The 13,858-nt window shown below is 38.9% G+C and overlaps 2 protein-coding genes across 2 annotated transcripts in view; both read right to left on the reverse strand.

Annotated features, from left to right (window-relative positions):
* The window catches only part of LOC129765933 (integrator complex subunit 14), a 48,136-nt gene that overhangs the window by 20,341 nt on the left and 13,937 nt on the right, over positions 1–13,858 (reverse strand). The window lies entirely within an intron of this gene.
* On the reverse strand, positions 5,623–8,346 carry LOC129765932 (dnaJ homolog subfamily C member 2). Its single transcript, XM_055766382.1, has 2 exons — positions 7,550–8,346; positions 5,623–7,489 (listed from the first exon to the last, which is right to left on the reverse strand). Exons 1-2 carry the CDS (start codon positions 7,885–7,887, stop codon positions 5,788–5,790), a joined length of 2,040 nt encoding a protein of 679 aa, XP_055622357.1. The 5' UTR covers positions 7,888–8,346; the 3' UTR covers positions 5,623–5,787.

Below are 13,858 nucleotides of genomic sequence, written 5' to 3' on the forward strand. Positions count from 1 at the left end.
GCTTATAACTCGAACATTTCTTACTGGATCGGGAAGATGTTTGCATCAATTGATAGGGAATATTTCTACGCTTCTATTGCAATTAATAAAATGTTGTTTTTCATTAGATAAACAATTGAATAACTGTAAAATGTTAAGCGTTATCTACACGCCCTAACTGCCTCGTTTTGATTGGCCCGATTTACGGATTCCCCAACACAGCCATCAAAACCAAGCAGCCTTGGGGAAATCTGCATTCCAAATACATGAAAGTATGGGGACTTTTGTTCTCACCAATATGTGTTCCCTAACACAGACTTCAAAACCAAGCAGCGTTTGAGGAATCGCATTGCAAATACATGAAAGTCGGGGGTATTTTTTTCAGACTGTAATGTGTTTCCCTAACACAGACTTCAAATCCATGGAGCGTGGGGAAATTGGCATTGCAAATACATGTAAGTCGGGTGCATTTTTGTTCCGACTGAAATATGTTCCCGTAACATAGACTTCAAATTCATGGAGCGTGGGGAAACTGGCATTGCAAATACATGCAAGGGGGTATTTTTGTTTCGATTGAAATATGTTTCCCTAACACAGACTTTAAATCCAAGGAGCGTAGGGAAATTGGCATTGCAAACACATGTAAGTCGGGGGCATTTTTGATCCGGCTGAAATGTGTTTCCCCAACACATTGAATTCGGAAATTATTTCATTCAATCAAAAATTTTATCAATACAAACAAATGATTGCTAAGCCAAGGTAGTCCCACGTCAACCTTGCGGTTATATCATAGATATAACCCACTCATTTTTTGCGTCTCAAACGTAAGGGAGACACGTGGTACAATAAATTTCGTAGAACTAATAACGATAATCATTGGAATATGTACACGATCGCGCGCAATAGATATTCACAATCTATTAAGAAAACTCGTTGTGAACATATTCAGAGGAAGATTGATCAGCATCAAAGCAACAGCAAAGAGTTATGGAAAATTTTTAAATCCTTATTGCAACCTCATAATAGCAAACCGCGGTCCATAACTTTTAATGGCACACTTGTACAGTCTGAACAGATAATAGCTTCTAAGTTTAACGATTATTTTGTCAATAGTGTTTAATTGATCGATCAATCTTTTGAATTGGTCGATGAACCTGATGAAATAAAACAGCCGGTTAATAGTAATTGTAGTTTTGAAAGTTTTCACGCAATTACATTAAATGAACTTAGAACTATTTGCTTTTCTTTAGGAGAAACGGCTGGAGTGGATAGTGTTAATGCTAGAGTTATTCAAGATTGCTTTCATGTTATTGACTACATCTTAATGGACCTTATTAATAAATCTTTACTAACTGGGCATGTATCTCAGGTGTGAAAGGAATCACTGATAGTCCCTATTCAAAAGGTTGCTGGAACGATTAAAGCCGTAGTATTTTGTCCATGTTGCACACATTAGAGAAAATATTGGAATTAGTTGTTAAAGGCCAGCTGTTAGAATATTTAAATCATAACACTTTGCTTATACCAGAACAATCGGGATATCGGGAAGGTCATTCCTGTGAAACCGCATTGAACTTGGTGTTAGCAAAATTGAAAGATAATTTAGAATGTAAAGAGACCATCATTGCTGTATTCTTGGATCTAAAACGCGCTTTCGAGACAATTTCTAGGCCCTTGTTGTTGAACAAGATTAAGCGCTTTCGAATTACGAGTGCTGCATATAAATGGTTTGAAAGCTATTTGTATGACAGAACTCAACGGACTATTTTTAACGATTTCATTTCCAGCCCCGTAGGGAATAATCTTGGAGTAGCTCAGGGAAGTGTATTAGGGCCCATTTTATTTATTATGTAAATTAATGACATGCGACGAGTTTTACGATTTTGTGATTTAAATCTTTTTGCAGATTTGCATTCTTTAAGTAGATGGTTGAAGTATAAGCAATTAAAATTGAACATAAGTAAAACGAAATATATGGTAATCTTGCGAAATCGTTCAAATGAAAACGTCTCTATTGTTATTGATGATGAGACTATTGATCGCGTTCGGGAAATTAAATATCTTGGCGTGATTATTGATGACAAACTCAAGTTCAACACTCACATTGGCAATGTTGTATTTCAAAGGTATAAATGTGCTCAACTCGATGCCAAGACATAGACGGACATGACTGGGTATTGGCTTGTCATTTGACAATTTTTTAAACTTTTATCTGTAAATAAAATCAGTTCGTTGTTTTTTATCTTTGCCTAACTGATTTCAATGCTGAAAAAACCCGTTCCCGAAAACATAAACATAACTCGCCACCCGCATCGTTCTCAGAAATATGAAATATGTGAAATATGAAGATATTTGTAAACATATTTATGTATATAAAAAGACAGAGATAATCTTTGTTCAGATTATTATTAGTAGAACCTCAGAAGTGAATAAATGCACAAGCGTGCACCGAATAAGTGAAAATAGTTTTTTTTAAGTTCATTAGCATGTAAGAAGTTAACTGGCGCCCGAATAGGTGTTAGATTCGCCACGTAAAAGTGACGCGAACTAAAACATCCGAAATTCCGACCGCCAGCCGTGTGGAAAAGGCTCCACGAGTAGCAGCCGCAAAAGGGAACTAGCCGCCACACCGGGAAAGTTTTGGACACCGCGTTGGTCTCAACCCAGGAGGATCCGACCGTTAGAGGTATCGGACCAAATTCAAAGACAAGGACTTTCGCCGACAGAAGCTGAAAACTTGCACTTCCACTGTTAGAAGTTGGAGGTTAGAATGATAAGAATTTTCATACTCGCCCTCTGCGCGTCTCAAGTATTGGCAGGAATTCAAATACATGACCTTACGAATAACCCACTCGCAATTGTACCACTAGGAAAAGCTAAAATTAAAATTGGACACATACGCATTATACACCCTATTGATTTAATTCAAATTGGCAATACAATTTGTAATGTTAATAGTGACATCCAGAATAATCCATCAAATAATCCATTGTATGAATTAATTCAAATCAAAAATTATAAGTTATACGAAATATTTATGAAAATCAAACCATTTGTAAACAGAAGAAAAAGATGGGATACGATCGGAACAGTTTGGAAATGGATAGCCGGCAGCCCAGATGCAGAGGATCTTCGAGTCATCAATCACTCCATGAACGCCCTGATAACCATGAACAACAAGCAATTACTCATCAACGATGCAATCGACAAACGAATCCAAGAAATAGCGGATATAACAAATCAAGTCCTACAAATCGAGAACGAAAGAACGAAAAACCATTCCCTCGAAATCAACCAATTGATAATCCTCTCCATCTTTTTGTAATGAATTGATAATTCATTACAAAATCAGGTAGAAACATTAGAAGAAGCAATTTTAATGGCCAAACACGGAATCCCTAGTAGTAAACTACTATCGATAAAGGATTTCACAAAAATTGCAACCTTTCTACAAAATCACGATGTTCGCATCACCTCCTTCGAAGAATTATTAACATAAGCCAAAGCCCAAGTAATGCTAAATAACACCCACATTATCTACATGTTGAAAATTCCACAAGTATCAACCGAAACATTTGAATATGACTACATTGACTCAATTATCAAGTCAATGAAACGCATCCTATTGAACAAAAATTACATCATCAGAAATCAATCCAATGTGTATGAATTAAACCAACCATGCGAAGAGCAAGATGATTATTTCTTATGCGATAGTACCCATATAGAACATGCAAATGAATGCATACACAAACTTACCACAGGAAAACATTCTAATTGCACTTTTGAAAAGGTTTATTCAAAAGGACTCGTAAAGCGAATCAACGATGCAACTATCTTGATCAATGACGCAGTCGCAGAAGTCTCATCAAATTGTACCAATTCCAGTCAACCCCTGTATGGATCATTCTTAATACAATTCAGCCAATGTAATCTTCATATCAACGGCGAACAATATTCCAATTATGAAGCAACTATTCCTGCAAAACCATACGATCCAACCACTGGACTTCGTGTTAACGAAATCCATATCATAGATGCACCACCTGTGGAATATCTTCAGAATTTAACCCTCGAACATCGCGAAAAATTGGAACTATTAAACTTACAAAATCATTCTTTGAGTTGGAAATTTAATATCTTCGGATCATTCGGACTATCAACAATAATTGTAATCACAAGCGTATTAGCAATTCTTCGATTTATTTCCAGACGTAAACAAAAGGCCAACATAACAGTTCACTTCGACAAAAACGCTGAGACCAGCATGACAAATGAACCATCAAGCACAACCACAGCGGAAACTAAACCTGATACAAACAACCCAGAGGAATTATCAGAACAACGCAAAACAGAAATGGAAACTTTTATCAACTTTCCAACAACGTTCCAATTAGCAAACAAACTTTGAGGACAAAGTCATTTAAAGGAGGAAGAGTTAGCACAACACCAGCCGAGCTAAATAAACAACACTCAAAATAACAATCAGCATAATATCAATCAGCACGTAAACATTCCCACATCATGCCATCCGGACCGTTCCCGAAAACATAAACATAACTCGCCACCCGCATCGTTCTCAGAAATGTGAAATATGTGAAATATGAAGATTAGCACAAATTGTAAACATATTTATGTATATAAAAAGACAGGGATAATATTTGTTCAGATTATTATTAGTAGAACCTCAGAAGTGAGTAAACGCACAAGCGTGCACCGAATAAGTGAAGATAGTTTGTTTTTTAAGTTCATTAGCATGTAAGAAGTTAACTCGAGGTTTTCAAAAAAAAATTGATGCCGAATGTCTTAAAATTTCATTACTCGTCGAGATTTACAGATATCTCTGTTTTTTTTCAAACCCTGATTTCGGTGATTTTTCGGTTTTCAAAAAACTTAAATTTTAACGTTTGTGACACCAGTAAATGAAGCCCGAATGAACTAATATTTGAATGAACATTTTGGATAGGGTAACTTTTTGAAATTTGAGGGTCGTTTTATCCCATACATGTACACATGCAAAAAATAATTATCACATTCCATAATAAGTACCCTCTTACGTAACCTAATTCCTATCTCTAATACTCCAAAAATTAAAAACCGCACCGCGGACCATCCGCTCGCGAAAAATCAATTCAAAATGGTCGAAATTTTTCCCTCCGAAATCGCACAGAACATATTATGATATCGAAGCTGAACACAGAGAATCAGGAAGGACCAAAACCAAAACCTTTCAATATGACTTTAATCATTCCGCTACGAACAAGAGGATGAAATTGCATCTATTCGCACCGATTTACGGTGAACAAAAAGTTGCGTAAATTCTGTCGACGTTACGCATTTTCTTTCTCGCTTTGGCATAATTTTCCCGAAATAGCTTGAAGGTGTAAATTCTAAAAATATCAAGTCGAAGCAGTTTTTATCCCTCTCAAAAACACGTGAATCAAAAAAGGTGAGCGTGATTTTTTAGTTGTCATTCGAAATAGCCATAGGAACGTGACAATTTTGGAGCGAAGTCTCTCAGACATACCTCCATCAAAAATATATTAATGGAAAGTCCAAAAAAATATTCAAAATAATTGATATCTCACACGACTAAAATCATTAGGATGTCATCCTTGAATAATCAATAATCCACCAATCCAATTTCTATTTTTGCACTCAATTTTAATTATTTCCATTTGTTAGTTATTATTTACAGTACTAACGTAAAGTAATCGCAGGGGTTGTAAATAAAATAATAGCTAGCAGTTGTATTTCGCCTTTGTTATTACGTTCCTTCTGCTCTTCTCCGTTTCCTTTCCTTCCCGCCTATTTGACGGCTTGCTGGGCTTCCTTCTTTGCATTCACTAAATCGACCAATTCCTTCACCCGCCTGAGGCATTCCTTCTTCGTCCGATTCGGGATACATTCCGCTATCCGATCCCACCGATCCGGGGTGGAAAGTGGGTAAGTCTTAATAGCCTGTTCGAGCAAGGCTTGTTCATCCTTGCTCCACACTTTGTTTTCCTTCTCTTTCTTCTCTTTTTTCGTCTCTTTTGTGGGAGCCTCCTTCTGGGGCTGTTCGGGATGTGCCTCCTGTTTGGACTTTTGTGGTTTGCTGCTGCTTACATTTTCCTTCTCTTCGGATGCTTCATGCACTCCGTTCATCTTAGATTCTTGCCCATTTGTGGCCGCTGGAACGGATTCGTCATCTTTCTTACTGATCTCCGCGGCGTCCACTAGCTTCAAATCCTTCTTGGTCTTTTCGAAAGATTCATACGCCTGCTGGTTCACGACTTGCTTGAGATCACTTTTGGAAAAGTCCCCACTCTGCAGCTCTTTTGCTTTGTTCAGAATATCCTTAGCGTAGAACTTTAAATCCCCCAAATTCGTACCGTGTTGGTTGAGATAATTGGCGATAACCTCCCATCTGGAGATTGTGCCAGCCGGAAACAAGTTGACAGCTTTGATTAACAACTGTACATTGTCGTGATTCCAGAGAGCCTTGCGATTGACTACCTTAAGACCGGCATTGTTAGGTATGGATTGTTGCTGCTGGACAAGCTGTGAACGTCGTTCTTCTTCTAGTTTTGCTTCCAATTCTGTCAACGCCGTAACGAACGTCGCACGACCGCCAGCTGCCAACTTCTTGTTGAACTCTTGCAGTTCCAAAAGCTTCAGAGACTCACAAAGTTTCTCCAAACCCTCCAAATGCTTCAAACGCTCAGTTTCATCGCTCACGAAGTAGTCCTTTGCCTTTGCAGCATCTCGCAGAGTTTTACGTTCCTTTTTGAGGGCACGTTTAACGCGCTCTTTTTCGATCTGAATATTCTCAATGCGTTTCTGCTCTGCCTCCGCCGCTTTCTGCTTTGCCAGTGCTGCTTCTTTGGCTAGACGATCTTCCTCGGCTTTCTGGGCCTGGTAGGCATCTTGCTTTGCACGCTTGGCTGCCAATTTCCGGTCCTTATCCTCCTTTTTGAACTTGACAACACGCGGATCATTATTATAAGCCAAGTCCACCAAAGATCGGATTCGGGCAGATTCTTCCTTCTTACGCTGCAGCCTAATCGCCTTATTCTGCTTCTCTATCCAACGCCTCTCATCGCGATCCTGACCCTTGTCCTTGTCCTCTTCGTCCAGATAGCTAAACTCTCTCCAACTCATAAAATTGTACCAAAAATCGTAAAATTCCTCCACCTTCTTACGCTCCGTATTTTCATTTCCCAACTGGGGAACTGGTTTTTTCGATTCGCTCCATCGAGAATTCCTCTTGAAGACATCCCTCAGCGCTTTGAAGAAATCCTTCTTCACCTCATTTTGCGAAGGTAAAGAATCATCAAATTCCGGATCCACCGAATCGAACGCACGCCGATTCTTCAACGTTCCCAGCGTTTCGTAGGCCATTGTAATACAGTGAAAGTAATCATCGTCCTGCTTCACATCCTCACCCAGAGCTTTTCGCTTATCCGGATGATGCTTCAGCACAATCTTCCGATACGCCCGTTTTATATCATCTTCGGTTGCTTCAAACCTTGATTGAAAGTACAATTATTATTGCAGAAAATCGCAAAACAAAAACCTTAAAACTTACCTCATCTTCTTCAACCCGAGCACCGCATAATGATCTTGATTTTTCCAATCCTTGGGATCTAAACTCTTCAAATAGTCGATATCAAGCTTGAACATTTTCTTGAACAATGCCTCCGGGTCTGGTTTCTGCTCCTCCTCGGCTTTTGACTGGTCTTGCGGCGCGGGAAGCACTCCTGCAGCTTCCAATTCCGCCTTCGTCGGTGGACATTTCGGATCGATCGGTTTACTGTCGGCGAGGTACGGCAAACACTCCCACGGATCATCACCCGCGCTAGCCAGCCGGCGGATGTCATAATTGGTTTGCAACGCAACTGTCAATATTCGCTTACTGTTTGCCATCTTTCTTCTTGCTCTTTTCACTTATGTCCTTTTGTAACGATGAATATTTCTCTTTCGTATTCGTGTATATATGCCCGAAACGGTATCTTTTTTTTTCTTCTGTATCCAGAAGAAACAGTAAATCTAACCTCAAAAACGTGCCACCATCGAGCTGCGGTTCAGTCCTTCAGAAATCCTTGTGCACACTTGCTGCGACCATTCAGTTGATTGCATGTCCAGCTTTCGCGATTATTATCAGCAACTACTAGCGAGCATCTGCTGCTGCGACTCGCGACGGCCCAACTCGTGATTATTACTGCCCGCTGTGTGGCACGGAATCGATGAGGCGAAAAGATGAAAATCCGTGGGATTTTTTCCTCCTTTCTTCAGTGTGCGAACCGATTTTGGCGTGCTGCCAACGTGAGAGCGAAAAAATCTAAATCAGCTGCCTGTCAGAACGGCCGAAACGGACTGTCACAAAAATGAGCGCGCGCGTGTGCGAGGAGCAACGTATTTTACTTTTATCTAAGGTACACCAGAATTTTTTGGAATTTTATACCAGGGACAGACATACAGCTGTACTAGCGTTGTACGTGTACAGCATTGTACAGGTACCACGGCAGTGGAACTTCATATAAATCACTCGTCGAAAAATGTCTCCTTTTTCACCGCTTGTTTACATCGACGAATATATTTTTTTCCACTATGTTTCGTAGGAGAGTGTATGCATACTGACAGATTTCTACTACGAGGTGTTTAATGAAGGATGAAAGGTGGGAATGTTTATGTTTACAAATGATTTATCGTACGATTTAATTGAATGCATAAAAGTTGTCAACAAAACTGGAGTTAAGCACATTTTTAAATTTGAACGAACATTGATAAGAGATTCCCAGCAATTCTTGATATTTATTGCGTGATTTGGTAACTGTACAAGTCGTTTGAAACGAAGGTTTAGTGTAATGATTTTATTTTGAGGATTATATTCATGATTAAGATGAATTGCATGTATATGATGCGTCTAGCCAGCTCATACATACAAACGTGGAGGCGATATACATACATCCTAGAAAATAATAAATCGTATAATTATCGTTTATATTACATTAGATACCCCATATACATGTATATGGCCTCCAATTTCATATGCATATGCCAGTTATACACATCATACAAGTAATGTGTCTTAGATGTATGTATATCGCCTCCAATTTTAGATTTTTGACGTAGGACTACGTCTTACATTAAGGGTGCCAAATCAGAAAACAGGTCACGTTTTTATGAAATAAAGCTAACGTTCATAACTATTTTTGCTACGAACGGATTTAAACGTTTTGTATCCCAATCGAATTGGAAATTTTCTAAGATTTTTTTTTGTTTGATATGCTATACATTACAATCCCATAGTCTGTATATGGTTCAAATTGATGAAATGGGAAGCATTCCCATTTTTCCATACATTTGTTCTGTCCATTTGTGTGCTTTCCCGAACAGAGCTGTCAATAACGGGTAACTTATGCAGTCGAACAGAAACAACGAAGGGGGATAGCGAAAAGAGAAAATTTGCGAAGTAAACTCCACCCTTGCATAGTAAGTAAGCTGTCGCTAGCGTATAAGTATTGCATCTCCTCTGAGGAAAATTCTCAGAATATTTCTGTGCCCGAAACAACAAAGGTCGCTTATTCTGCTCGTTTTGTGTTTAATGTATCCCCCCGAGCTGTGAACGCTAGTGAATATTTCACTTGGAGTGCATCTGGAATTGCAATTAACATAACCATCCGAGGCATCGCAAAGCAGGCGAAAAAAGAGAAGAGTACAAATGATTATATGTCTATGTCGCTTCTAAACATCAGTGTTTGATTTTTTGTGTGTAGTTTGTTTTCATTGCACAAAATATAGACTGTATGCATCTGTTAGACGCGTGTTTGATACTTGTTGAATGGCCATGCACTTCTTCTTTTTCTATTGAATTATAGACACTTGAAGCTCAGAGAGTTCATTCGTCTTCGATGGCGATGTACGGAAGATGCCTCTCGTTAATATTCAGTGCAATGCGTGCATTGATATAATGAAACATATTGCGACATATGACCATAGCGTATTGTTCTCGCAAAGGCAAAAAAATATCGTTGCTTCTCGAAATGAGTCTACAAAACTACGCAAGCCATTAAACTTTTTTAGGGTTACTAAAGAGTTATTTGTGAAATTTCGACGTATTCGCAAATAATATTCGAAATGATAAACCATCAAATTTCAAAAGAAAAAAGATTGCATAGTCCTACGTTCTAACCGGTCGTGTCTCGGATACAACCCCTCGAATTTTTTTACGATTTGATGTTTGCTGGGCAGGCCCAAAGGCAGTTTTAAATTGCTAAAATATGAATGAAACTTTTTATTCATGTTATTCGATTACTTGAAACATGTAGTACCGAACTTTATTTAACCATTTCTATATAAATTTTGCGATATTTCCACTAAAGCACAAAAAACAATCAGGAATGAAGTATCCGAGTGCAACTCTTTCGTATCATATGTAAGAACTTTTATTGCCCTAGAATCATATTTCAGATAGCCGTACGAGATAGCTGCGGCTTGATAATCCAAACAACCGGAGTTCAAATCCCATCGGAGCAATTCTATAACCGTCACCAACACTCATATCAAACATTTATATCCCTAAAAGTCAATTGATTAATTCCTATTTGTATAAACATAAATGTTTATAAAGGTTCTATATACATACAAAAATGGTGATTCCCCGGACCGAACATTTTACTTTAATATTTTCCGCGATTTTTTATGGCAGTGATGAATCGTATATTCGTATGACAACAGTCTTATTATGTTATTAGGTATTGTATAATAACCTTGCATGTTCAGTAAATTACCTCTAATTCAACATTTAGTTAATTGGACAGACCTGTAATGGGACACAAATAATTGGACATTTTCATCTCTAATTGGAAATTTTGTAAACATCGAGTTTGGTACCCAAAGTATGGCCCCAGATTGTAAGTCACCACCAGACGTCGACATTGTACCACTATCATCGTGAATGTCCAATCACAGGCCAATACCTCTAATACGACACTGAGTAGTGCCTCGGTATGTCGAGGATTAGAGGTAACTTACTGTATATGCTATTTGGGCGCATCATATACCACCCAAAATATCAGATATTCGATGCTGTATATACGATAGTTATACGATATAATGTTTGCTGGGTTGGCATACTTGGCAGCTTGGTTTGTCAAGTTCATAATCTCATGTTTACAGTTTTGAGTTAAGTGCAATTGAATGACGAAGTTGAACTAATTTATTTTTGTCACTATGTTTATCATAACTCAAAGGACCAGCAAACAGATAATCTTTCGTTCTTAAAAGTTAAAAATAAAAAAAGCAACTTTAACTTCCACTTTTCTTAAAACCGGAAATATTCTGACTTAAAAATAATTTTTAACGTAATATTCCAAACATACATGTATTTACAAAAATCTATAATAATTATCATAATTTTCAAGAACGTTTTCCGCCATTGGTTTTTTTGGTTGTCTGTAGTAAATCGTATATACGCATGACTAGATGCATGTATAAGTCGTATATTCATCCTTCCAATCATCGCGAATACTGTTGCAAGTGGAAAATAAATGTGTGTTCGTTGCTTATGATGCGAACATAAATAACAACATAATACAGTAATTTAAATCTAATACGACATGCCGAGGCACCACTCAGTATCGCTTTGGAGGCGATTTTGGCCTGTAATTGAACATTGGCGATGTGAGTGGTACAGTGTCGACGTCTGGTGGCAACTTTAATGTGGCGCCATAATTTGGGCCCCGAACTCGATGTTTACAAAAATGTCCAATTAAACGTGTCACATTACAGGTCTGTCCAATAATCTAAACGTTGCATTAAATATAACTTACTGTATATAAACAATAGTTATTCCCAGCTGTTTGAGGCATCTCGCACAAATTAACAATATCATTCAGTTGTCAGTGCAAGTCGGTTCAATTTTTAGAGTGTAAAAAAAGTTCACTGTTTACATAAAAGCAATCTCGAATCGGTCCCACTTTTTTGCTTGAAGTTACTATCCCCTGCAGGTACCATCGTAGCATGACAGACATACTTTGGTTGTACATTGCACCGCATGTCAAACTGACAATCAAAAATTCGACCAATTTTCACCACATGTTTCAATGAAAAAGTTTTTTATTTAGCGTCTGAAACATCAAACACAACAAACAAGTTTCCAATCTGAGTTATTAACTCAAGAGAAAGTCAATGAAAAGAATATTTACCAAGTGTTTTGATTCAGTTTGTTCATGCTACCCACCACTAACCATTTGTGGCGCTGCGCACAGTACAACTGTATCCATGTACAGCTGTAAAATAGGTCGGTACAGGTACAGCGATTGTACCGAGTTGCTTGCATGGTTCTAGCGCTGTACATGGTGACAGACATACAATTTTCGAAGTACAACGGTAGTACAGCTGTTGACAACGGTACCGTCGAGCTGGCCACCCTGTCTCTACCGGTTCCACCGCTTGAACGATAAACTGTCAGCTGCGATGTTGTGATGAATTGGGGCTATAGAAAAGAAATGTATACACAAAACAATAGAAAACATATCTCATGTGCGGTGAAATAGTTTTGTGAATTTATTTAAATCAATTTGAAAATTACGTAAAATTGGATTTCAAGCTTATTATCTAGTTCTAGATCTACTTACGAACTAGAAAAGGTAAAATTACTTAAACCAATAGCTTAATCTAGAGCTTAATTGTACTACTGAACCTACACACTACTTAGGATCTAAATCTAACCTGAAGTTCGACGGTAAATTGAAAGGCCAACCTATTGAAGGGCCACTGAAAATGTAAGCAAATGGAATTATAAAGCTAAACTAAAACTAATGCTTAACTAACTTGCAGTTTGAAACAGTAAATAAATATTCGTTACAAAAATCAGTGCGTTGCCTTTCACTGCTGTCGCAACAAATTTCAAAATTTTCATGATGAGCAACCCATCAATTTCCGGACCAAAAGTTGGATGTGCTGGATGCACCAGACCAGAAGATGCGGAAAATATGGTCCAATTTGACGCATGCGACACTTGGTGGCACTTCAGCTGTGCTGGAGTCGCCGATTCGATCGCCGATCGTGCATGGATATGCATTCGATGTAAACCTCACTCCCGTGCATCGTCGAGAGCCAGTGTCGCTAGTCGGTCATCATCGCACTTAACGGATAGCATGGCCAGATTGCGGGAACGCCAGGAGTTGGAGAAACAACGAGCGGAGATTGGACTGGAAAAGAAGTTCTTGAAGGAGCAAAAGGAACTACTGGAAGTTTCGATTGCCGCTGAGGAAGAGAGAAGGAGTCGAGTGAGTCGAGTGAGTCGAGCGGACAGCATCGGAAGAGTGAACGATTGGATTGAAAATAGCGCGAATCCACAATCTAGCGCGGCAGGCGGAAATCAAATGCCAGCAGCTTCGGAGATTCAGCAGCATAATCTTCAATCCACTGATTTGAATTCCGATGCGACAGTAGGAGGTATTGCCGAGGAATTTCCCTTAGCTGCGCCGTCCGACGTTAACATCCCTCACCATAGTTCCCCTCTTCGAGATCGAACCATCCCAACATTCGACACTACCGAAGACCTAAGCCACCTACTAGTACCTACGATAGAAGATAACGTGGATCGGCGAGAGACTATGAATCTGGTCCGTGACTTGCGAGCCAGATTGGAGCAGTGTTTAGCGCAGTCAGAACCAACCGTCCCTCAGATGACTCACTTACAGCGACAATTGGAATTGTGCCGGATGGCAATGGAAGCGATGCATTCAACCGTACATCGTTTGTCAATAATGCCTCCAACAGGAGGACTGACTACCGAAGGTACAACTGGCGAAGACGGACTGCCGCGACAGAGCGCAAAATCACTTGGTGTGCCGTCTCCTAGCGTATTACCTTCTAACCCTAATCC

Source organism: Toxorhynchites rutilus, chromosome 2, assembly GCF_029784135.1.
Source record: "Toxorhynchites rutilus septentrionalis strain SRP chromosome 2, ASM2978413v1, whole genome shotgun sequence".
NCBI classification, from domain to species: domain Eukaryota; kingdom Metazoa; phylum Arthropoda; class Insecta; order Diptera; family Culicidae; genus Toxorhynchites; species Toxorhynchites rutilus.

What these genes read in the sequence shown, in the direction of transcription:
- LOC129765932 (XM_055766382.1), bottom strand. Translation starts at nt 7,887, where the DNA reads ATGGCAAACAGTAAGCGAATATTGACAGTTGCGTTGCAAACCAATTAT. An exon ending in CTCGGGTTGAAGAAGATGAG is followed by an intron (nt 7,490 to 7,549) that starts GTAAGTTTTAAG and finishes CTTTCAATCAAG; the next exon opens with GTTTGAAGCAACCGAAGATG.